At 50.2% G+C, this 25,029-nt stretch overlaps 1 protein-coding gene across 1 annotated transcript in view; it reads right to left on the bottom strand.

The window, feature by feature from the left end:
• Window positions 1–25,029, bottom strand: part of ARNT (aryl hydrocarbon receptor nuclear translocator) — a 108,504-nt gene that overhangs the window by 38,659 nt on the left and 44,816 nt on the right. The window contains exons 4-11 of the mRNA XM_060256460.1: window positions 23,070–23,114; window positions 19,339–19,383; window positions 14,333–14,546; window positions 11,008–11,221; window positions 9,325–9,424; window positions 5,836–5,901; window positions 3,363–3,448; window positions 1,978–2,054 (exon numbers count right to left, since the gene is read on the bottom strand). Of these exons, the coding sequence (XP_060112443.1) occupies window positions 1,978–2,054; window positions 3,363–3,448; window positions 5,836–5,901; window positions 9,325–9,424; window positions 11,008–11,221; window positions 14,333–14,546; window positions 19,339–19,383; window positions 23,070–23,114 (847 nt within the window). The remainder of the gene's footprint in view (window positions 1–1,977; window positions 2,055–3,362; window positions 3,449–5,835; window positions 5,902–9,324; window positions 9,425–11,007; window positions 11,222–14,332; window positions 14,547–19,338; window positions 19,384–23,069; window positions 23,115–25,029) is intronic.

Below are 25,029 nucleotides of genomic sequence, written 5' to 3'. Positions count from 1 at the left end.
GACACAGAATGTTGGACTGGATGGGTCATTGGCCTGATCCAAGAGGGCTTCTCTTATGTTCTTCTGTGACACAGAGTGTTGGATGGATGGGCCACTGGCCTGATCCAACACGGCTTCTCTTATGTTCTTATGTGACACAGAGTGTTGGATGGATGGGCCACTGGCCTGATCCAACAGGACTTCTCTTATGTTCTTATGTGACACAGAGTGTTGGATGGATAGGCCACTGGCCTGATCCAACAGGGCTTCCCTTATGTTCTTATGTGACACAGAGTGTTGGATGGATGGGCCACTGGCCTGATCCAACAGGGCTTCTCTTATGTTCTTATGTGACACAGAGTGTTGGACTGGATGGGCCACTGGCCTGATCCAACAGGGCTTCTCTTATGTTCTTATGTGACACAGAGTGTTGGACTGGATGGGTCATTGGCCTAATCCAACAGGGCGTCTCTTATGTTCTTATGTGACACAGAGTGTTGGATGGATGGGCCACTGGCCTGATCCAACAGGGCTTCTCTTATGTTCTTCTGTGACACAGAGTGTTGGACTGGATGGGCCACTGGCCTGATCCAACAGGGCTTCTCTTATGTTCTTATGTGACACAGAGTGTTGGACTGGATGGGTCATTGGCCTGATCCAACATGGCTTCTCTTATGTTCTTATGTGACACAGAGTGTTGGATGGATGGACCATTGGCCTGATCCAACATGGCTTCTCTTATGTTCTTATGTGACACAGAGTGTTGGATGGATGGGCCACTGGCCTGATCCAACAGGGCTTCTCTTATGTTCTTCTGTGACACAGAGTGTTGGACTGGACGGGCCACTGGCCTGATCCAACAGGGCTTCTCTTATGTGACACAGAGTGTTGGACTGGATGGGCCATTGCCCTGATCCAACATGGCTTCTCTTATGTGACACAGAGTGTTGGACTGGATGGGCCATTGGCCTGATGCAACATGGCTTCTCTTATGTTCTTATGTGACACAGAATGTTGGACTGGATGGGCCATTGGCCTGATGCAACATGGCTTCTCTTATGTTCTTCTGTGACACAGAGTGTTGGACTGGACGGGCCATTGGCCTGATGCAACATGGCTTCTCTTATGTTCTTATGTGACACAGAGTGTTGGACTGGATGGGCCATTGGCCTGATCCAACAGGGCTTCTCTTATGTTCTTATGTGTCACAGAATGTTTGAATGGATGGGCCATTGGCCTGATCCAACATAGCTTCTCTTATGTTCTTATGTGACACAGAGTGTTGGACTGGAGGGGCCACTGGCCTGATCCAGCATGGCTTCTCTTATGTTCTTATGTGACACAGAGTGTTGAACTGGATGGGCCATTGGCCTGATCCAACAGAGCTTCTCTTATGTTCTTATGTGACATAGAGTGTTGGACTGGAGGGGCCACTGGCCTGATCCAGCATGGCTTCTCTTATGTTCTTATGTGACACAGAGTGTTGGACTGGAGGGGCCACTGGCCTGATCCAGCATGGCTTCTCTTATGTTCTTATGTGACACAGAGTGTTGGACTGGATGGGCCATTGGCCTGATCCAACAGGGCTTCTCTTATGTTCTTATGTGACACAGAGTGTTGGACTCGATGGGCCAGTGGCCTGATCCAACAGGGCTTCTCTTATGTTCTTATTAAAGAAGCAGGGCCGGTCATAGCACGCATAGCACCCTAGAAAAATCGCCGCCCGCTAGACCCCCATGGCGCCCCATAACACTGGCACCACTCTCCAGACAGAGAATTCCATCTATACCCTGTGGCTAATAACCAGTCATGGACCTCTGCTCCAAATGTTTATCCAACATATTCCAACCTTCACTCGCTTTGGCCAATGCAGATTTTCTAGCAGGATCAGCCATCAGCAGCTGAAAGAGGGGCTTGAATAGTGTAGGGATGGCCAGCTCCGGACTGCCTGGCCCCGGGACATCTGGGCACCCAGAGGCCCTGGGCAAAAGAGCATACCTGGAGCCGGCCGATGGCCACAAGGCAAAACTTGCTTCCTTGCCCGGTATCTGGATCGTCATCTGGTAGCGAAACCCCTGAGGTGGAAAAGAGAGGCATCTAAGGCAGAGGAAAGCGACACGCTCCACAATCTCCCTGGGCCGGCAGCAATTCTGAAGGGTTTTCTGCTCCTGGGAGAGAAAGCTGCATAACACTGCGGCTGCAGCTTCTCATCTGACCACTCAAAAACCTCCTCAGCCAGTCAAAAACCCTGCTCAATTTGGACTCTAAGTAGATTTCAGGGCTATTCCAGTCTTTCTAATTTTGAGGTCACTAGGAAGAACCCACAGATTCCAGGTCCTTCTGCAAGGTTCTTTTCAACTGCATGTAAAGTTCACAAAGATATATTATGTTCTGAAGCTAAATTTTAATTCCTAGTTTATATACCTTATTTCCTACTGTTACCTTCTGCAGTACTTGAATATTTTGTAAGTATTTTAAGCTCTGCTTTTTAGCTTTGGTTAATTTTTTCTGATTTGTGCTGGTGATTGACCATATCAAAATGAAACAAACTAACCTGCCAGATATTATAGGGATTTTTTTTTAAAGCACTAGCTTTATATAGAACTGGAAAAAGGAGGATTTTCAAAAACAATAGATTCTTTATTACAAAAAGAAATCCGTTTGCTGTGTGGCTGCTAAACAACAAAACTAAAGTCTGCCACTGGATTCAAACTCAGTTCTCACATCTGTTTGTTAACTCTTTTATTACCTGTATGCTAACTTGCTGCTATTTGCAGGTCCTAGGTTCTCCCAGATAAGAGAGCTATGGCTGACCCAAGGCCATTCCAGCAGGTGCAAGTGGAGGAGTGGGGAATCAAACCCGGTTCTCCCAGATAGGAGAGCTCTGGCTGACCCAAGGCCATTCCAGCGGCTGCAAGTGGAGGAGTGGGGAATCAAGCCCGGTTCTCCCAGATAAGAGAGCTCTGGCTGACCCAAGGCAATTCCAGCGGCTGCAAGTGGAGGAGTGCGGAATCAAACCCGGTTCTCCCAGATAAGAGAGCTATGGCTGACCCAAGGCCATTCCAGCAGGTTCAAGTGGAGGAGTGGGGAATCAAACCCGGTTCTCCCAGATAAGAGAGCTCTGGCTGACCCAAGGCCATTCCAGCGGCTGCAAGTGGAGGAGTGGGGAATCAAACCCATTTCTCCCAGATAAGAGAGCAAAGCCTGACCCAAGACCATCTCAGCAGGTGCAAGTGGAGGAGTGGGGAATCAAACCCGGTTCTCCCAGATAAGAGTCCGCCCACTTCATACTACACCAAACTGGCTCTCCAAAGCTGCCCTCTGAAGCAGAACCTGGAGCCCCTTGGGGTGTGCCCCACACATGCCTGAGAAAAAGCCCTTACCTGCTGGGGGCCAGGCTTTTATATAGCCGGTGCAGTGGACCACCACAAACTGAAGCTCCCCATCCTTGGCAGCACCTAAGCCATTCCTGGGTGAGAGAGAAGAAAGAGCTACATCGAATTGGAACCTTCTCAGCCCTAGAAAGGGAGAACTCGAGGACATCTGCTGAAGCTGGCGGGCAGGATGTCCAGGGCAGACAAAAGGACACACTGCTTGACAAAGAGAGCGACTAAAAGGTGGGAAGGGCTACGGGAAGGTGTAGTGATGACAACCGCAGGCACAGACGGCTGTAAAAAGGGATCGGGCAGATTCATGGAGGGTGGCTGAAGGGAACCTCCATACTCAGAAACACTAAACTTCTGAAATTCCCAGAGCCAGAAGGCAACATAAGGGGAAGGCCTTGGCCTCTCTACCCTGTTGTTGGCCCTGCAGAGGAACTGGCTGGCCACTGTGTGAGACAGGAGGCTGGACTAGATGGACCCTCCCTGGTCTGACCCAGCAGGGCTCTTCTGATGTTCTTCTCAGGGGAAGGCCTCGGCCTCCCTGCCCTGTTGTTGGCCCTCCAGAGGAACTGGTTGGCCACTGTGTGAGGCAGGAGGCTGGACTGGATGGACCCTCCCTGGTCTGACCCAGCAGGGCTCTTCTGATGTTCTTCTCAGGGGAAGGCCTCGGCCTCCCTGCCCTGTTGTTGGCCCTCCAGAGGAACTGGTTGGCCACTGTGTGAGGCAGGAGGCTGGACTAGATGGACCCTCCCTGGTCTGACCCAGCAGGGCTCTTCTGATGTTCTTCTCAGGGGAAGGCCTCGGCCTCCCTGCCCTGTTGTTGGCCCTCCAGAGGAACTGGTTGGCCACTGTGTGAGGCAGGAGGCTGGACTAGATGGACCCTCCCTGGTCTGACCCAGCAGGGCTCTTCTGATGCTCTTCTCAGGGGAAGGCCTCGGCCTCTCTGCCCTGTTGCTGGCCCTCCAGAGGAACTGGCTGGCCCCTGTGTGAGACAAGAGGCTGGACTAGATGGACCCTCCCTGGTCTGACCCAGCAGGGCTCTTCTGATGCTCTTCTCAGGGGAAGGCCTCGGCCTCTCTGCCCTGTTGTTGGCCCTCCAAGGGAACCGGCTGGCCACTGTGCAGGAGAGGGTGATGGACTATGGGTCTGATCCATCATTACATATGCTAACCCACCTTTCACTATACCCTGTTTTTCTAATGACTAACTAATACGTATTTCTCTTTTAGAAATTTTTATCAGAATATTGGGGGGGGGGGTTGTATTGACATACTCAAATGGGGGATATTGGCTGTCTGTCTTATTGCATATACTAACCAATCCTCCACTGTATTTTAATGTCTTCCTTTTTTTTCTTATGGCAAACTATCATGGATGTTATAACCTCTTGAGAAACCATGCCCTCTAATTAAACTAACAAAGCCAGAATGTTACCTAGATTTATGGCACTTCACGCCCTCAGCAGCAGCCTGCTTTTTATCATTCTCCGGTGTTGTTTCAGCCCTGCTTTGTTGTAACGCTAACAAACACAGACCCCAATTTGTGATTCTTTTAATCTGCCAAAAACGTTCCCATGATTCCAAGCGGCCCACTGACATTAAGAATCGCTGCTTGCCATTCCCATTTCGCCTGATGAAGTCTGCTTAAGAGCGTACGAAAGCTTACGTTCTGAATAAAACTTAAGTTGGTCTTAAAGGTGCTCTTGTCTACTGCTTGGCTTTTCTCAGGTTCTCAAGGGAGGCCTCTGCAAGCAAGACACTCTGCATTTCTGCCGTCTAGGCAAATCCAAGTAAAACTGCTTGCATTTGCTTGTTCCGTTTTCCTCTTGCTGCAAGTTATGAGGAGAGGCAAAGCACACTCCAACCCCTGCCCCCTCCCCCCAGGCCTGCCGCAGTCCCAGCATCCTGAGATTCCCTCGGGCGTTCAAAGAAGAGTAATTTCCTGAGATCAGCCGCTCAAACAGCATAGTTTAAACTCGCAGGACAAACGTTAAGAGTCCGGCGGGGCCTTTCAAACCAACCAAGTTTTTATTCAAGACACAGGCTTTCACGTACATGCACACTTCTTCAAATACTGCAGGTATTCTTCAAATGTCTGACAAAGCGTGGCTGCGCACAAAAGCTTCTACCCAATCAACCTTGGCTGGTCTGGAAGGTGCCCCTGGGCTCAAGCTTTGCTCTGCTCTTTGAGTCCAGAACAGGCTGCAAAACGTTCTACAGCAGGGGTGGCCAAACTGCGGCTCGAGAGCCACATGTGGCTCTTTCACACTTATGGTGTGGCTCTCAAAGCCCCCACCGCCCCATCGGCCAGCTTGGAGAAGGCATTTGTCTCTTTAAATCACTTCGCCAAGCCGAGCCAGGCAGCAGCTTGGAGAACGCATCTAAAGCTGCTTTCCTTCCACCCTTTCACAAGGGCCTTGGCGCAACCTATCGCTTGCCCCCTGGCAGCTCCCTCCGTGGCCTCCTGGCTTTACCTGCATCGGTTTCTCATAAAGCTGAGGCGGTTCATGGAGACCGGATCGACCGCAGTGGTGCCGCATCTGCGGAGTGGGAGACAGAAAACCTGCTGTTTCGGTTGCTTCAAAATAAACAAGAGACTCGGGTTTGGAGGAAGGCTTTTATAAAAAGATAACTGTGTTGCCTGGGGTCGAGTAAAAACTGATTTATGGCAATCCCCACACGGGGTTTTCAAGGCTATCTCTATCTATCTATGTATCATTTATCTATCATCTCTCTCTTTCTGTCTGTCTGTCTGTCTATCTATCTATCTATCATCTCTATCTCTCTATCTATCATCTCTATCTCTGTATCTCTATATCACTGTATCTCTATATCATCTAGCTATCTATCATCTATCATCTTTCTATCATCTTCTATCATCTCTCTCTTTCTCTGTCTATCATCTCTCTCTCTCTATCTATCATCTCTCTCTCTCTATCTATCTATCTATCATCTATCATCTCTCTTTCTCTTTCTGTCTATCTATCATCTCTCTCTCTATCTCTCTTTATCTATCTATCTATCTATCTATCTATCTATCTATCTATCTATCTATCTATCTATCTATCTACTCTCTCTCTTTCTCTATATCTATCATCTCTCTCTCTTTCTCTATATCTATCTATCATCTCTCACTTTCTCTGTCTGTCTGCCTGTCTGTCTGTCCGTCTATCTATCTATCTATCTTTCTTTGTTATTGGATTTATATCCCGCCCTCACCGCCAAAGCAGCCTCAGGGCGGCTCACAACACATAGCTTAAAATCAAAACATCTACATTAAAAGCATTAAACAGCTTAAAAATAATTTGGTGCTCGTTTCAATACAGATTTAAGATGGTGTTCAATGATCTTAAGCATCCACTGGAGAGGTGCTTTGCTGTTGCCTGCCCCTGCGTAGCAACCCCGGTCTTCCTTTGCAGTCTCCAGGGCTTTTTTTTTGTAGCAGGAACTCCTTTGCATATTAGGCTACACCCCTCTTACGTAGCTAATCCTCCAAGAACATAAGAACATAAGAGAAGCCATGTTGGATCAGGCCAACGGCCCATCAAGTCCAACACTCTGTGTCACACAGTGGCAAAAAATTTTATATACACACATACACTGTGGCTAATAGCCACTGATGGACCTGTGCTCCATATATTTATCTAAACCCTTCTTGAAGGTGGCTATACTTGTGGCTGCCACCACCTCCTGTGGCAGTGAATTCCACATGTTAATCACCCTTTGGGTGAAGAAGTACTTCCTTTTATCCGTTTTAACCTTTCTGCTCAGCAATTTCATCGAATGCCCACGAGTTCTTGTATTGTGAGAAAGGGAGAAAAGTACCTCTTTCTCTACTTTCTCCATCCCATGCATAATCTTGTAAACCTCTATCATGTCACCCCGCAGTCGATGTTTCTCCAACGTCGGGCTCTTCTTAGAGCTTAGAGGGCTCTTCTTACAGGGCCTACTGTGAGCTCTTGGGAGGACTGGCTACATCGGGGGGGGGGGGGTGCAGCCTAATATGCAAAGGAGTTCCCGCTACAGATAACTCATTGAAAACGTCAAGACACTGTGCGGTTGCAATCAAAAAGGCCGACGCCATGCCGGGAATTATTAGGAAGGGAACCAAAAACAAATCAGCCAGTATCATAACACCCCTGTATAAATCGATGGTGCAGTCTCATTTGGAGTACTGTGTGCAGTTCTGGTCGCCGCACCTCAAAAAGGATATTATAGCATTCGAAAAAGTCCAGAAAAGGGCAACTAGAATGCTTAAAGGGTTGGAACACTCTCCCTATGAAGAAAGGTTAAAACGCTAGGGGCTCTTTAGCTTGGAGAAATGTCGACTGCGGGGTGACATGAGAGATATTTACAAGATTATGCATGGGATGGAGAAAGTAGAGAAAGTCCTTTTCTCCCTTTCTCACAATACAAGAACTTGTGGGCATTCAATGAAATTGCTGAGCAGTAGGGTCAAAATGGATAAAAGGAAGTCCTTCTTCATCCAAAAGGGTGATTAACATGTGGAATTCACTGCCACAGGACGTGGTGGTGGCTACAAGCATAGCCAGCTTCAAGGGGGGATTGGATAAAAATATGGAGCAGAGGTCCATCAGTGGCTATTAGCCACAGTATATTATTGGAACTGTCTGGGCAGTGATGCTCTGTATTCTTGGTGCTTGGGGTGGGGCAAAGTAGAAGGGCTTCTAGACCCACTTGTGAACCTCCTGATGGCACTTGGGGTTTTTTCTGGCCACTGTGTGACACAGAGTGTTGGACTGGAGGGGCCACTGGCCTGATCCAACAGGGCTTCTCTTATGTTCTTATGAGACACAGAGTGTTGGACTAGATGGGCCATTGGCCTGATTCAACATGGCTTCTCTTATGTTCTTATGAGACACAGAGTGTTGAACTGGATGGGCCATTGGCCTGATTCAACATGACTACTCCTATGTTCTTATGTGACCCAGAGTGTTGGACTGGAGGGGCCACTGGCCTGATTCAACATGGCTTCTCTTATGTTCTTATGAGACACAGAGTGTTGAACTGGATGGGCCACTGGCCTGATCCAACAGGGCTTTTCTTATGTTCTTATGTGACACAGCGTGTTGGATTGGATGGATCATTGGCCTGATCCAACAGGGCTTCTCTTATGTTCTTATGTGACACAGAGTGTTGGACTGGAGGGGCCACTGGCCTGATCCAACAGGGCTTCTCTTATGTTCTTATGTGACCCAGAGTGTTGGACTGGATGGGCCATTGGCCTGATCCAACAAGGCTTCTCTTATGTTCTTATGTGACACAAAGTGTTGGACTGGAGGGGCCATTGGCCTGATCCAACATGGCTTCTCTTCTGTTCTTCTGTGAGACAGAGTGTTGGACTGGATGGGCCATTGGCCTGATCCAACATGGCTTCTCTTCTGTTCTTATGTGACACAGAGTGTTGGACTGGAGGGGCCACTGGCCTGATCCAACAGGGCTTCTCTTCTGTTCTTATGTGACACAGAGTGTTGGACTGGATGGGCCATTGGCCTGATCCAACATGGCTTCTCTTATGTTCTTATGTGACACAGAGTGTTGGACTGGAGGGGCCACTGGCCTGATCCAACAGGGCTTCTCTTATGTGACACGGAGTGTTGGACTGGAGGGGCCACTGGCCTGATCCAACATGGCTTCTCTTATGTTCTTATGAGACACAGAGTGATGGACTGGAGGGGCCACTGGCCTGATCCAACAGGGCTTCTCTTATGTTCTTATGTGACACAGAGTGTTGAACTGGATGGGCCATTGGCCTGATTCAACATGGCTTCTCTTATGTTCTTAGATTATGATGATGATGATGAAGACAGACAGAGAGAGAGAGAGAGATACTGGGCTTACGCAACCAAGTTCTCCTGTGTGTTTCTGAACACGAAAACAACCTGAGAATGTCACTGATAAACTGGGGACATCTGGAAGCATCTGGAAACGGGATCTGTTACCTCATCCGGCATATGAAGGACCTCCGGGATCCCATGCACATCCTCATAGACTGCTGCCCTTCCTTCTTCACGGTCCCAGTTTTCAGATCAAGGATACGACCTGAGGACAAAATCACTTGGGTAAAGCCTGAACGCCACGCGTGAACCGGCCTTGCACTGGACGATATCCCCAGGGCCACCAAAACCGGTCTTTTCTCATCAGATTGGCAGAGGCTGCCCAGGGTTGCAGGCTGAGGCCTTTTCCATCACCTCCTGCCTGGTCCTTTTTAACTGGGAGATGCCAAGGATTGAACCTGGGACTTTCTGCATTCCAAGCAGAGGCTCTGCCCCTGAGCTATGGCCCCTCTCCATGGCTATGGCTGACCCAAGGCCATTCCAGCAGCTGCAAGTGGAGGAGTGGGGAATCAAACCTAGTTCTCCCTGCTAAGGTTCTGCACACTTCACCACGGCACCAAACTGGCTCTCCAAGACTTTACGGAATGTCATGGGGGGGGGGTGCTCAACAAGGCTTTAGGGGCTGTTTTTTTTGCTTGCCGAAGGGCCCATTATCAAGCTATTGGTGGCTAGCTGGTGGGCACTAGAGGCTTCAACAAGACATTGTTGGAACTCTCTGGAGCGAGAGATGCTCTGTATTCTTGGTGCTTGGGGGGCACAGTGGGAGGGCTTCTAGTGTCCTGGCCCCACTGATGGACCTCCTGATGGCACTTGGGGGGTTTTTTGGCCACTGTGTGACACAGAGTGTTGGACTGGATGGGCCATTGGCCTGATCAAACATGGCTTCTCTGATGTTCTTATGTGAGACACTTCGGTGCGAAGGGCGGGGTATAAATCCCAATATAAATAAATAAATAAATAAAGTGTTGGACTGGAGGGGTCATTGGCCTGATCCAACATGGCTTCTCTTATGTTCTTAGGTGTGACATAGAGTGTTGGACTGGATGGGCCATTGGCCTGATCGAACATGGCTTCTCTGATGTTCTTATGTGTGACATAGAGTGTTGGACTGGAGGGAACATTGGCTTGATCCAACATGGCTTCTCTTATGTTCTTAGGTGTGACACAGTGTTGGACTGGATGGGCCATTGGCCTGATCCAACATGGCTTTCTTCTGTTCTTATGTGTGACATAGGGTGTTGGACTGGAGGAGCCATTGGCCTGATCCAACATGGCTTCTCTGATGTTCTTATGTGACACAGAGTGTTGGACTGGATGGGCCATTGGCCTGATCCAACAGGGCTTCTCTTATGTTCTTATGTGACACAGAGTGTTGGACTGGATGGGCCATTGGCCTGATCCAACAGGGCTTCTCTTATGTTCTTATGTGACACAGAATGTTGGACTGGAGGGGCCATTGGCCTGATCCAACAGGGCTTCTCTTCTGTTCTTATGTGACACAGAGTGTTGGACTGGATGGGCCACTGGCCTGATCCAACAGGGCTTCTCTTATGTTCTTATGTGACACAGAGTGTTGGACTGGATGGGCCACTGGCCTGATCCAACATGGCTTCTCTTATGTGACACATAGTGTTGGACTGGATGGGCCACTGGCCTGATCCAACATGGCTTCTCTTATGTTCTTACCGGTTCCAGAAACCAAGGGGCCCCTCATCCAAGAAAGGCTTTTAAGTTAGGAAATATTCCTCTCATACCTCATCGGGTGCGCCCAGAAAAGGCTCGGCTCACCTGTCAACGCGTTCTCCGAGGTGGAAAGCTGTTCCCGCAGTTTCTCCACGTCGTCGGGGTGCACCTGGTCATAGAGCGTGCGGCCAAACCACTCAGACTGGGGCTGGTTCAGGACGGGCGTCACCGAATCAGAGACGTAGACCACCCGGCCGGTCTCACAGGACACGATGAAGAGGAACCCGTCGGCCGCCTCCAGGATCAGGTGCTTGAGCTCCTGCAGAGGGAACAGATGAGAGCTGCCGGCTGTTGTCACCGTCATTCCGGAGCTGGCAAAGGACTCTGAAGCTTCTCCACCTGCTGGACCCTGCGGAACCTCCTCCTGTTCCCCCTCTCAGTCGTACATTGCCAAGGAGGAGGTACAAACACAAAGGGCACCATATCACGGTGTCACGATTCAGGGGGGTATTAACCAATTGCTGCCACCACTCTGGGTTAAGGGTTCCCCTTGAGAAGGCCCACAGTCCCCTCCCAAGCCCTTCAGGCCTCTGGTAGCTTAGGCTAAATAAAAGGCATGAGGACCAGGCAGAGGGAACAACAAAAAGGTTTGTTGTAGTGCAATATAAATGAACAAGGCGCATGAAACTGTAAAAGGGTGAAAGGAAAATAAAAGTCCTGGACAGTCCCTAAACTACTAACCAGGACTCACCCTTTCCCTTGGGTGAGGGAACTTTCCCCTGCTCAAGCTCTTCAAGCACAGCCTACTTCCAGCTCAGCCTTCCAAGGAAAGAACACCCACTTCCTGGGCTGGGCCTTTACATTCTCTCCTCAGGCCCCACCCCTCTCTGGGCCTGTTTCCCTCCAAAACCCTCACTACCCAATCAGAGGGACAGAGGGGATCCTGGGAGATGTAGGCTTTTCCCAGTAACTCCTAAACAGGCTTCCCAGGGGCCTGCAGGCCTCGCTAGGCCCAGGATCATGACACATAGGCACCATATCACCCACTGACAGGTTTCCTGGTGTTTGTAAAGTGTTTTCCAGAGAGTGGGCTGAGCTTTGTCCAGCAAGGCTTCTGATTGGCCATTGTGTGGCTCGCACTGCCTCCTGTGGCAGCCATTTTGTGGCTGTGCTCACCTTGCTGAATTTGAGACGCAACAGCTCCATTCACAGGTCACCACTCGACACTACAGCTGTCGAACAATTAACGTGCCATGGTGGGTATAGAAGGAACCCTGTCTGGGGCAGTGATGCTCTATAGTCTTGGTGCTTATGGTGGGGAACAGTGAGAGGGCTTCTAGTGTCCTGGCCCCACTGGTGGACCTCCTGATGGCACCTGGGTTTTGGCCCTGCTGGATCAGATCAGTGAGGATCCATCTAGTTCAGCCTTCAGTCTCACACAGTGGCCAACCAGTTCTTCTGGAGGGCCAGCAACAGGGTAGAGAGGCCGAGGCCTCCCCCTCAAAAGAACATCAGAAGAGCCCTGCTGCGTCAGACCAGGGAGGATCCATCTAGTCGAGCCTCCTGTCCCACACAGGGGCTAACCAGTTCCTCTGGAGGGCAGAGAGCCGAGGCCTTCATAAAACATCAGAAGAGCCCTGCTGGATCAGACCAGTGTGGGACCATCCTGTCTCATACAGTGGCCAACCAGTTTGTCTGGAGGACCAACAACAGGGCAGAGAGGCCGAGGCCTTCCCCTGAGAAGAACCTCAGAAGAGCCCTGCTGGCTCAGACCAGGAAGAGTCCATCCAGTCCAGTCTCCTGTCTCACACAGTGGCCAACGAGTTCCTCTGGAGGACCAACACGAGAGGCCGAGGCCTTCCCCTGAGAAGAACATCAGAAGAGCCCTGCTGGGTGAGACCAGTGAAGGTCCATCTAGTCCAGCCTCCTGTTTCACACAATAGCCAGCCAGTTCCTCTGGAGGGCCAATAATAGGGCAGAGAGCCTGAGGCCTTCTCCTGATGTTGCCTCCTGGCTCTGAGATTCAGAGAATTAGTGTCTCTGAATATTAGGTTCCCCTCAGGTTCCCCTCATAGCTGGCAGCGTCTGATAGACAGGCCAGTGTGGCATGGGATTCTGGAGGTTTTTGCCATCTTCTGGGCATGAAACAGGGATCATGTGTGTGGCTGCGGGGGTGAGGTATTTGTGAAGCCCCTGCACTGTGAAGGGGGTTGGAGTAGAAACTCTGGAGGTCCCTTCCTTTTCCACGATTCTATGACTTATCCTCTATGAATCTACCTGACCACCTTTTAGAGCTGTGGCCGTCACTACAGCTTCCAGCAGCGAATTAAACATCTGAATCACTCTCTGTGTAAAGAAGTATTTCCTTTTGTCCTTCCTGAACCTACTACTCCATAAGAACATAAGAGAACATGTGGAATTCACTGCCACAGGAGGTGGTGGCGGCCACAAGCATAGCCAGCTTCAAGAGGGATTTAGATAAAAATATGGAGCACAGGTCCATCAGTGGCTATTAGCCACAGTGTGTGTGTGTGTGTGTGTGTGTGTGTGTGTGTATAATATATATATATATATATATAAATTTTGCCACTGTGTGACACAGCGTGTTGGACTGGATGGGCCATTGGCCTGATCTAACATGGCTTCTCTTATGTTCTTAAGCCATGTTGGATCAGGCCAAGGCCCATCCAGTCCAAAAAAATGCAGGCGCCATCAGGAGGTCCATTAATGGGGCCAGGAAACAAGAAGTCTTCCCACTGTGCCCCTCAAGCACCAAGAATACAGAGCACCACTGCCCCAGACATAAGAACATAAGAGAAGCCATGTTGGATCAGGCCAATAGCCCATCCAGTCTAACACTCTGTGTTACACAGGGGCCAAAAAACCCAGGTGTCATCAGGAGGTACATCAGTGGGGCCAGAAGCCCTCCCACTGTGCCCCCCCACCAAGCACCAAGAAGACTGAGCATCACTGCCCCAGATAGAGAGTTCCAACAATAGGCTGCGGCTAATAGCCACTGATGGACCTCTGCTCCAGATGTTTATGCAATCCCCTCTTGAAGCTGCTTATGCTTGTAGCCGCTGTGGCAGTGAATTCCACATGTTAATCACCCTTTGCGTGAAGGACTTCCTTTTATCCGTTTTAACCTGACTGCTCAGCAATTTCGATGCCCTCAAGTTCCATCAGCTTCACTGGATGCCCTCAAGTTCTAGTATTTGGGGAAGGGAGGGAAAAGTCCCCTTTGTCAACTCTCTCCACCCCATGCATCATTTTGCAAATGTCTCTCATGTCCCCCCTCCTTAGTCATCTTTTTTCTAAACAGAAAAGTCCTGGACTCTTCAGCTTTTCTCCTAGGGCAGGTGCTCTAACCCCCTAACTGCCCTCTGCAACAAAGGCACGAGTAGGGAACCGGCCCTGTGCCCCCCCCCACCTGGTCTGTGAGGAAAGAGGGCTTGTAGGTGCCGTCGGTGGAGGTGTTCCCGGTGCCCCGGAGGGACTTCATGTGCGAGACGGCCATCCTCAGGATGGTGAGCTTGTCCGGCTTGCGAGCCAGCGCGCTGCAGGTCGGCACCATGTCGGAAAGCTCGGTTATGTAGGCGGTCATCTTGTTCCGCCGACGCCGCTCGATTTCACTGTGGTTCTCCCTGTGCAAGAGGTCAGAGAGAGGGGGGGGAGAGGGAGGGGAGGGGAAGAGAGAGGGGAGAGTGGGGGAGAGAGGGAGAAGGGGAGAGAGGGGGAGAGAGGGAGAAGGGGCGAGAGGGAGGGGTGGAGAGGGAGGGGAGGGGGAGAGGGGAAGAGAGTGGGGGAGAGAGGGAGAAGGGGAGAGAGGGAGGGGCAGAGAGGGAGGGGAGGGGGACAGGGGGGGAGGGAAAGAGAGAGAGAGGGAGGTGAGAGGGAAGGGGAGAAGGGAGAGAGGGAGAGGGAGAGGGAGGAGAAGAGGGGAAGAGAAAGGGAGAGCAGGGGAGAGGGGAGAGAAGAGGAGAGAGAGAGGGGCGGAGAGGGAGGGGAGAGGAAGAGAGGGAGGGAGGGGGAAAGGCAGAGGGGGAGAGTGGGGAGAGCGGGGGGGAGAGGGAGAGAGGAAGAGAGAAGGGGAGAGAGGGAGAGAAAGGGGGCGGAGAGGGAGGGAGATAGAGCGAGACGGAGGGAAAGGGAGAGAGAGAGACCAGATTACAAAAACCAAACAGATCAGCTATCCGTGGTCAACTCTGCCTTTTGGGATACCAAAGAAAAAAGAAGAGAAGGAAAAAGAAGAGGAAGGTCAGGCACTTGGGTTAGGGAGTTTCGATCACACTCATGCCGGGCATGCCACGAGGAAAGGAAGGAGGGGAAGGAGGAGAATCTCAGCCAAAGGGGATTTATTTATTGTTTAAAATTTTAGGAGCAAAAGACCAGCTGTGCTGGATCAGGCCAAAGGTCCGTCGAGTCCAGCCGTCGGCTTTTCCTGCTGCAGCCAGGAGCTCACCTGCACAGGGCCCGAACAGGGTGTCTTGGCCCTGCTGTGGAGCACAGAGCTACAGTGCTCCTGAACCTGGAGGTTCCATTAAGTTAAGGTGCCCAAGAGCTACGGAAAGATCTCCCCCCACCCTAAGATCTGCCCTGTGGCTTCAGGCCAACCATATCTCTAGATCAGGCGGAGGCCTCTGGGAAGCTCAGTCATAAGGTGCTAAGAGAACCGACCATCCCCTGTAGACTGCTTCCAGGGCCCAAAGCTCAGAAGTAACGTTCCCTCTAGGCTACCTCACCGTTTTTTAGCCTCCGGCTCACTCATTTGAGTCTTAGCTCAGGAAAAATGGCCCCAGAGCAAACTAATTGATGCAGCAGCTCACAACGAAGTAGAATTTCTCCACGGCTTAGAGGAGCCTATTTGACTGGACCCTTTTTAGTTGGAGATGCCACCGTCCCTTCCCTAAAATTAGCCTTCTACTGAATCAGACCCTTCTCGGTCCATCAAAGTCAGTCTTGTGTACTCAGACTGGCAGCGCCTCTCCAGGGTCTCAAACAGAGGTTTTTCACGCCTATTTACCTGGACCCTTTTGAATTGGAGATGCTGAGGATTGAACCTGGGACCTCCTGCTTACCAAGCAGATGCTCTACCACTGAGCCATAGCCCCTCTCCACCCTGGGTCCATCAAAGTCAGTATTGTCTACTCAGTGGCTCTTCAGGGTCTCAAACGGAGGTTTTTCATGCCTACTTGCCTGGACCCTTTTGAGTTGGAGATGCCGGGGATTGAACCTGGGACCTTCTGCTTACCAAGCAGATGCTCTACCACTGAACCATGGCCCCTCTCCACCCTGGGTCCATCAAAGTCAGTATTGTCTACTCAGTGGCTCTTCAGGGTCTCAAACGGAGGTTTCTCATGCCTACTTGCCTGGACCCTTTTGAGTTGGAGATGCCGGGGATTGAACCTGGGACCTCCTGCTTACCAAGCAGATGCTCTACCACTGAGCCACCATTCCTCCCCAAATATAGCAGGGGTCCCCAACATGGTGCCACCTGTGAGCGTCAAAAAGCCTACTGACAACTTTCGCTGAAAGGTGCCCTTGAAAAGTTAAAATTTCACCCCAACGCTGTGCGACCCCCCTTGGCTTTCATTGCAGGGTGTCGCACTCCACGCTGCACAAATCCATCTAACACCTGGACCCTGCCGCAACCAAATGGTGGGAACCAGCGACGGGACCCGAGCGCTCCTCCACCCCACCCCCCAAAAGAGAGAGGTTGCACCAGGTTTCCTACGAGGAAAACAATTAGGTTACAGCGCGCAGAGAGACGGTGGGATGAGACGGGTGAGAAGGGAAGCCGTGAAATGGAAGATGGAACTGGATGAATGGCAAAGTGAGGAAGGAGAGGCTAAAAAAACAAATGAGATTCAATGCAAAGGTCTAGATGGGGCTGGTAGACGGAGGCCCCAAGACCTTGCGTTTCCCTGCGTGACAAGTTTCCTCTCGGGATTGCGGGGGGGGGGGGGGGGCTGGTCGGAAAAGGGACACGGAACCAAGACAGCTGAAACCGACTGGAAAGGAGGAGGCTGAGAGGTGATGGGATCATCATCTTCAAGTACTTGAAGGGCTGTCCTAGAGAGGATGGCGTGGAATTGTTTTCTGTGGCCCCAGAAGGTAGGACCAGAACCAGTGGGTTGACATTAAATCAAAAGTGTTTCCGACTCAACATCAGGAAGAACTTCCTGACCGTCAGAGCAGTTCCTCAGTGGAACAGGCTTCCTCCTCGGGAGGTGGTGGGCTCTTCTTCCTTGGAGGTTTGGAAGCAGAGGCTAGATGGCCATCTGTCAGCAATGAGGATCCTGTGGATTTAGGGGGAGGTGTTTGTGAGTTTCCTGCCTTGTGCAGGGGGATGGACTAGATGACCCTGGAGGTCTCTTCCAATTCTATGATTCTATGACTGTTAAGAGCGGTTCCTCAGTGGAACAGGCTTCCTCCTCGGGAGGTGGTGGGCTCTCCTTGGAGGTTTTTCAACAGAGGCTAGATGGCCATCTGACACCAATAAAGATCCTGTGAATTAAGGGGGAGGTATTTGTGAGTTTCCTGCATTGTGCAAGGGGTTGGACTAGATGACCCTGGAGGTTCCTTCCAACTCTATGATTTTATGATAGTGTTCAGTTTTGGGCACCACATTTTAAGAAGGATCTAGACAAGCTGGAACGGGTCCAGCGGAAGGCGACGAAGATGGTGAGGGGTCTGGAGACCGAGTCCTATGAGGAAAGGTTGAAGGAGCTGGGGATGTTTCGCCTGGAGAAGAGGCGGCTGAGAGGTGATAGGATCACCATCTTCAAGTCCTTGAAGGGCTTGCCAGGCCTGGGTTGGAAAATACCTGAAGACTTTGGGAGTGGAGCTGGGCACCACATTTTTGGGGAACCACATCTTAAGAAGGATCTAGACAAGCTGGAACGGGTCCAGTGGAGGGCGACGAAGATGGTGAGGGGTCTGGAGACCGAGTCCTATGAGGAAAGGCTGAAGGAGCTGGGCATGTTTAGCATGGAGAGGAGGCAGCTGAGAGGTGACAGGATCACCATCTTCAAGGACTTGTTTCTGAGATCAGGCTAGTTCTTGGACACCTGAAAGATGTCTTTCAGTATCGTAACAGCACCGCAGCAGCATTACCAGCACAGAAGAGCTTCCTCTTGATGTCTCCACCAAGTATCTAGTATGTCATCCCCCAGCAGGAAACTAGTTTTGATGGGGAGCAGCAAACTGAGGAAGTTCAACCTCCTACCGGAGACCTACTGCCTTGGAAATGGCAGAGCCTGCCTACTACCAACCCCAAGCGCCGACCATCTTACGACAACAAAAACGGAGCGAGCAGATTCAGTGAACTGGTCTGAAGCAACAGAACAGAGACTGCATGGCCACCTGACAGCAATGCGGATCCTGTGAATTTAGGGGGAGGTCTTTGTGAGTTTTCTGCATTGTGCAGGGGGTTGGACTAGATGACCCTGGAGGTCTCTTCCAACTCTAGGATTCTATGACTGTTAAGAGCGGTTCCTCAGTGGAACAGGCTTCCTCCTCGGGAGGTGGTGGGCTCTCCTTCCTTGGAGGTTTCTTAAACAGAGGCGAGATGGCCATCTGACAGCAATGAAGATCCTGTGAATATAGGGGGAGTATTTGAATTTCCTGCATTATGCAGGGGTTGGACTAGATGACCTTTCAAGGACAACTCCTGCGAGAGCTATGGCTGACTCAAGGCCATTCCAGCAGCTGCCAGTGGAGGAGTGGGGAATCAAACCCGGGTCTCCCGGATAAGAGTCCACGCACTTAACCACTACACCAAACTGGCTCTCGAAGAAGAAGAGGAGATTGGATTTATATTCTGCCCTCCACTCAGAGTCTCAGAGTGGCTCACAATCTCCTCTATCTTCTCCCCCCACAACAGACGCCCTGTGAGGTGGGTGGGGCTGAGAGAGCTCTCCCAGAAGCTGCCCTTTCAAGGACATCTCTGCCAGAGCTCTGGCTGACCCCAGGCCATTCCAGCAGCTGCAAGTGGAGGAGTGGGGAATCACGCCCAGATAAGAATCCACGCACTTCACCGCTACACCAAACTGCCCCTGGACTCCAACTTTGTTCTGTTGCCTCAGACCAACATGGTTACCCTCATGAATATGTGCTGAGAAACGAGGAAAAGTTCCGAAGCCCAAGGCGGGCACACGCCCCAGTTCCACAGCCCTGTTACTCCCCCCCCCTTACGTCTTCCACCTTCCTTCTCCAAGGCCGCACCCCTCACCACGTGAAACCCACCGAGGAGCGGCCGCCTCTGTCCAGTTTCAAGTCCTCGACTGCAGCGGATTCAAAGGAGGGAAGCAGGGAAGAGAGAGCTGCGATCGAAAGGGGGCGTGGGGGGGGGAGGTCACAGAAGAGGAAAGGGGGGAGGAGAGGATTGCGAATTCCGCTTTGCCATGCTTTTAAGAGAGATCTCCGGTCTCCTACCTGGCCAGTCTCTCTTTATCCGCTGAACTCTGCTCATCGTCAGACCTAGAAACAAAGGCGGTGAACTAAGCTAAAAACAGGGAGGGAAAGCATGGCCGGAAGTAACGGAAGGGAAAGGAAAATAAAAGGCAGGGGGCGTCCTCTTGTTCCATCATTTGGCCTCCCTTGCGGTGACTTCGTGCTTTATTACAGCGCTATCTTATTGTTATGACCATCGTTTAAGGTGGGCCTACAGCTGGCTATCGATACGCTGTGCCCTGTCCGCCGGTGGTGCGTTTTATTTATTGTTTTTACGGTTATTTTTAATTTGGTGTTTTAACTTTGATATGTAGGTTTTTTCATTGTTGCGATCCGCCTTGAGCCCATTTACGGGAAAAGGCGGACTACAAGCCTACTAAATAAATAAATAAAAATAAAATAAACAGGCGGAGGGGATGTAGTGGGCAAGCCAGCTGGGAAACACGGCTGTCCGCTGCCAGTCCGCTAGCACTTCTGGGCAACTGTGGGGCAGCAGGAGCTAGTCGGGAGCGGAAGGCGTGACCAAAAGCAACGTGATCTCTGCCCCGAGGCGCTTACAGGAGTCAAAAAAACCCCAACTGTGTCAGAAATACATAACAGTTATGACAAATTTACAAAAGTCTATATGATATTGTGCAAAGGCATCCAAAATTCATTGCAAAGATATAAATCACATAGAGAGCATAAAGTCCCAAACTAAAACACAGTTCCCAAGGATGACGCCAGAAAATTCCAAAAAGTCTATAAGGAGTACTACTACTCGGAAGTAAATTCCAAACGGAGTCCTTCCACTGATGTCGGCTTCCGAAGGAGAAATCACCGGCTTCACGCAATCAGCGGCTTAAATCGCGTTCCGCTGCATTTGCAGCTTCTTCACAAGCCAACTGACACGGTCCTCAGACCGGCTTCTCTCAAACGCCCATATTATATATTTCAATATTATATAAGAACATAAGAGAAGCCATGTTGGATCAGGCCAACGGCCCATCAAGTCCAACACTCTGTGTCACACAGTGGCAAAAAATTTTATATACACACATAGAAGAAGAAGATATTGGATTTATATCCCGCCCTCCACTCCGAAGAGTCTCAGAGCGGCTCACAATCTCCTTTACCTTCCTCCCCCACAACAGACACCCTGTGAGGTGGGTGGGGCTGGAGAGGGCTCTCACAGCAGCTGCCCTTTCAAGGACAACCTCTGCCAGAGCTATGGCTGACCCAAGGCCATGCTAGCAGGTGCAAGTGGAGGAGTGGGGAATCAAACCCGGTTCTCCCAGATAAGAGTCCGCACACTTAACCACTACACCAAACTGGCTCTCCACATACACTGTGGCTAATAGCCACTGATGGACCTGTGCTCCATATTTTTATCTAAACCCTTCTTGAAGGTGGCTATACTTGTGGCCGCCACCACCTCCTGTGGCAGTGAATTCCACATGTTAATCACCCTTTGGGTGAAGAAGTACTTCCTTTTATCCGTTTTAACCTGTCTGCTCAGCAATTTCATCGAATGCCCACGAGTTCTCGTATTGTGAGAAAGGGAGAAAAGTACTTCTTTCTCTACTTTCTCCATCCCATGCATTATCTTGTAAACCTCTATCATGTCACCCCGCAGTCGACGTTTCTCCAAGCTAAAGAGTCCCAAGTCCCAATATATTTCAATATTATATATTTCAACTGACAGCCATCACTTGAAATATATAATATGGGCGTTTGAGAGAAGCAGGTGTCAGTTGGCTTGTGATTTAGGACGGTGATTGCGTGAAAGCAAGGCTTAAGAACATAAGAGAAGCCATGTTGGATCAGGCCAATGGCCTATCCATCCCAACACTCTGTGTCACAAAGTGGCCAAATATATATATATAGCCACTGATGGATATCTGCTCCATATTTTTATCTAACCCCCTCTTGAAGCTGGCTATGCTAGTAGCCGCCACCACCTCCTGGGGCAGTGAATTCCACATGTTAATCACCCTTTGGGTGAAGAAGTGCTTCCTATCCATTTTAACTGACTGCTCAACAATTTCATTGAACGCCCACGAGTTCTTGTATTGTGAGAAAGGGAGAAAAGGACTTCTTTCTCTGCTTTCTCCATCCCATGCATAATCTTGTAAACCTCTATCATGTCACCCCGCTGTCAATATTTCTCCAAGCTAAAGAGCCCCAAGCGTTTTAACCTTTCTTCATAGGGAAAGTCTTCCAAACCTTGAATCATTCTAGTTGCCCTTTTCTGGACTTTTTCCAGTGCTATAATATCCTTTTTGAGGTGCAGTGACCAGAATTGTACACAGTATTCCAAAGGAGACTGCACTTTTTCAGAAGCCGACATCAGCGGAAGGACTCCGTTTGGAATTTACTTCCGAGTAGTAGTACTCCTTATAGACTCTTTGGAATTTTCTGGCGTCATCCTTGGAAACTGTGTTTTTGTTTGGGACTTTATGCTCTCTACGTGATTTCTATCTTTGGAATGAATTTTGGATGCTTTCGTACGATACCATATAGACTTCTGTAAATTTGTCATGTATTTCTGACGCTGTTGTTCTTTAGACTTCCGTTCACACTGTGTTGCCATTGTTTACTCTGTCCCAAGGCGCTCAACAGCCTGCAGGATGGGGAAGAGAGAGAACACAGGAGCTGAACTAGGAGCCGAGGGGAGCAAGGAGGAACGGAATAAAGCAAAACTCATGAGGCAGCGTTCTTGTACGAAGGTGACAAAATGGCCGCCTATCACGCGTCTCTCCTTTTCGAGTAACTTGCATTGCAACAGGGAAACCAAACCAAAATACAAAGCTGGCCCACAGCAGTTCCAACCTGCCTGCTGCTCAAAGCTCATCAAAACATACCTGTTGGAGCCCACAAAATGCAAAAACGCGCAAGCTTCTAATATTTAGGGACGGGGTGGTGGAGTTCTCTTTCGTCAACTCTTTCCACATGTCCAGGCCTACAGATTTCCTGGGAAGAAGTGACTACTCGCCATCAGTTTTGTACTGGAATCTTCACTGGTTTTTGAGGATTCTTGTGTCTTTTTAAACTCTCTGCCCGTCTCTTGGAGCCTAACCGATGGTCGACGGAAATGGATCCTCCGTACCCTTCCTACAGCTAAAAAAACTCACAGTGCGACAATGGGAAAGATACAAGCCCACCTCCAGTAAATCAAGAGACTGAGGACCTTAAGCTCTATCAGAATTTCAATACTGTCCAACACAGAGACAGCATCTGCATACAGATTTATTTTTTAGATATCTGGAAATCCTTTCTAGAAGCTTACGCGTATGCTGGCCATGTTTTGTATTCAGGGTTTTTTTTTTTCATTTTTCAAGAACTTACTGAGCTGCTGGATTTTAAGGTTTTTTTCTCTTTGTTCATTTTCTGGGGGGCGGGAGAAATAAAAAAGTGAGAAATAAAAACTTGATTACGCAATTTTTTCCCTTTAAAAGGCACAGGAGTTTCTGGAATGACGTTTGTTTCAGAAAACGCCGGCGTTTAACGGCAAATCAAAGCCACACGAGGACGACGCCTGGATTTCAAACGCATTGAAAACCCTTTCCGAGGGATGGAGAAGGAAAGAGAGGGTGAGAGAGCTGGCTTGAACGGGATGATAAAAATTAGAATGGGAATGAAAAAGCTCCGCCTCTAAAGCTTGCGTGAATGGCAGGTGACATCGCAGGGTGTGGCCTTCCAGTTTTTAGGAGTGGAGCCCCAGAAATTCTTACCTGGCAAACCTCTCTTTGTCGTTTGGGAGCTGGTCATCGTCGCATCTAGGGAAGCAGGGAGAGGAGAGAACATAAGAACATAAGAGAAGCCATGTTAGAACAGGCCAATAGCCCACCCAGTCCAACACTTTGTCACATAAGAACATAAGAGAAGCCCTGTTGGATCAGGCCAGTGGCCCCTCCAGTCCAACACTCCGTGTCACACAAGAACATAAGAGAAGCCCTGTTGGATCAGGCCAGTGGCCCATCCAGTCCAACACTCCGTGTCACATAAGAACATAAGAGAAGCCCTGTTGGATCAGGCCAATGGCCCATCCAGTCCAACACTCTGTGTCACATAAGAACATAAGAGAAGCCCTGTTGGATCAGGGCAGTGGCCCATCCAGTCCAACACTCCGTGTCACACAAGAACATAAGAGAAGCCCTGTTGGATCAGGGCAGTGGCCCATCCAGTCCAACACTCTGTGTCACATAAGAACATAAGAGAAGCCCTGTTGGATCAGGCCAATGGCCCATCCAGTCCAACACTCTGTGTCACATAAGAACATAAGAGAAGCCCTGTTGGATCAGGCCAGTGGCCCCTCCAGTCCAACACTCCGTGTCACACAAGAACATAAGAGAAGCCCTGTTGGATCAGGGCAGTGGCCCATCCAGTCCAACACTCTGTGTCACATAAGAACATAAGAGAAGCCCTGTTGGATCAGGCCAATGGCCCATCCAGTCCAACACTCTGTGTCACATAAGAATATAAGAGAAGCCCTGTTGGATCAGGCCAGTGGCCCATCCAGTCCAACACTCTGTGTCACATAAGAACATAAGAGAAGCCCTGTTGGATCAGGCCAGCGGCCCCTCCAGTCCAACACTCCGTGTCACACAAGAACATAAGAGAAGCCCTGTTGGATCAGGCCAGTGGCCCCTCCAGTCCAACACTCTGTGTCACATAAGAACATAAGAGAAGCCATGTTGGATCAGGCCAGCAGCCCATTCAGTACAATGCTCTGTGTCACACAGTGGCCTATGTGGAGAAACGCCATCTGAGAGTGTTGGTGCTTCATCCAAAAAGGCAGGGATCAGTAAATCCATTCAGCAGGCTTTGTAGCCTTCCCCTCACTCCCCCCCCCTTCCAGAGCCAAACCAACAACGCTAGGGGGAAAATCTCCTAGAGAGGCAGGAAGTGCTGTGGTTCCTTGCATGTGTTAGGCAGGAAGAGAAGCCAGATTGGAACTGGGGCTCGAGCGAGCATGTGGTGAGCAATGGAGGCTCCTGCCTGTGGGGGGAGGCCTGCTCAAGGAAATGAGGCCTCCAGGCAGCAAGACAAAGTAAGTCATCAAGAAGGGCAGAGTATGTTTAGATCAGGGCCAACCGGATGCGTTTACAATCAACTTTCCTTTGTCATGCTGTTTGCTGTGCTGTGCTGTGCTACTTTTTTAGATGCAACTGTTTTTGTTTTGTTTTTCTTTCCCTATCCTTTTCCCTTTTAAATAAATGTTTTTTCTGTTTAAAATGCTGGCAGTCAAACTCTGTACCACATAGATCCCCAAACCGCTTTAGACCACGCTGTTTTTGAGAAGGGGGCCCCGGGGAAGGGGGAAGGCATGCAGTTGGATAAGGTGCCAATCCTCCAGGGGTGCCCCAAAGACGCGCTGAGGTCTCTGTGAAACCCAAGTGCAGGGTGGCAGAGGACCTGGAGGCCTGGCCTCACAGCTGGAGAGGGGGATTGGGAGTCCTGTTCCTCTCAATCTGAACCCCGGGACTGAGCAGGTGGTGGCAGCGCGCCCAAGGGGCAGGAGGAGAAATAGCTCCCTCCAGGAGTTGGCGACTCCATAGGGAGCAGACGGGACCGGGTCTGAAGGCACAATCGGGCCGGTTCCGCCACACTTGGTGGCAGCGGTGGGATGAGAACAAACAGAGAACTTGATTGGCCAGGCATTTTTGGTTTTTGATACGTGCAAGCACCCAG

This window comes from Heteronotia binoei, chromosome 1, assembly GCF_032191835.1.
Source record: "Heteronotia binoei isolate CCM8104 ecotype False Entrance Well chromosome 1, APGP_CSIRO_Hbin_v1, whole genome shotgun sequence".
NCBI classification, from domain to species: domain Eukaryota; kingdom Metazoa; phylum Chordata; class Lepidosauria; order Squamata; family Gekkonidae; genus Heteronotia; species Heteronotia binoei.
The sequence above is the reverse complement of the archived record's forward strand: the minus strand, read 5'-3'. Positions and strand labels throughout refer to the sequence as shown.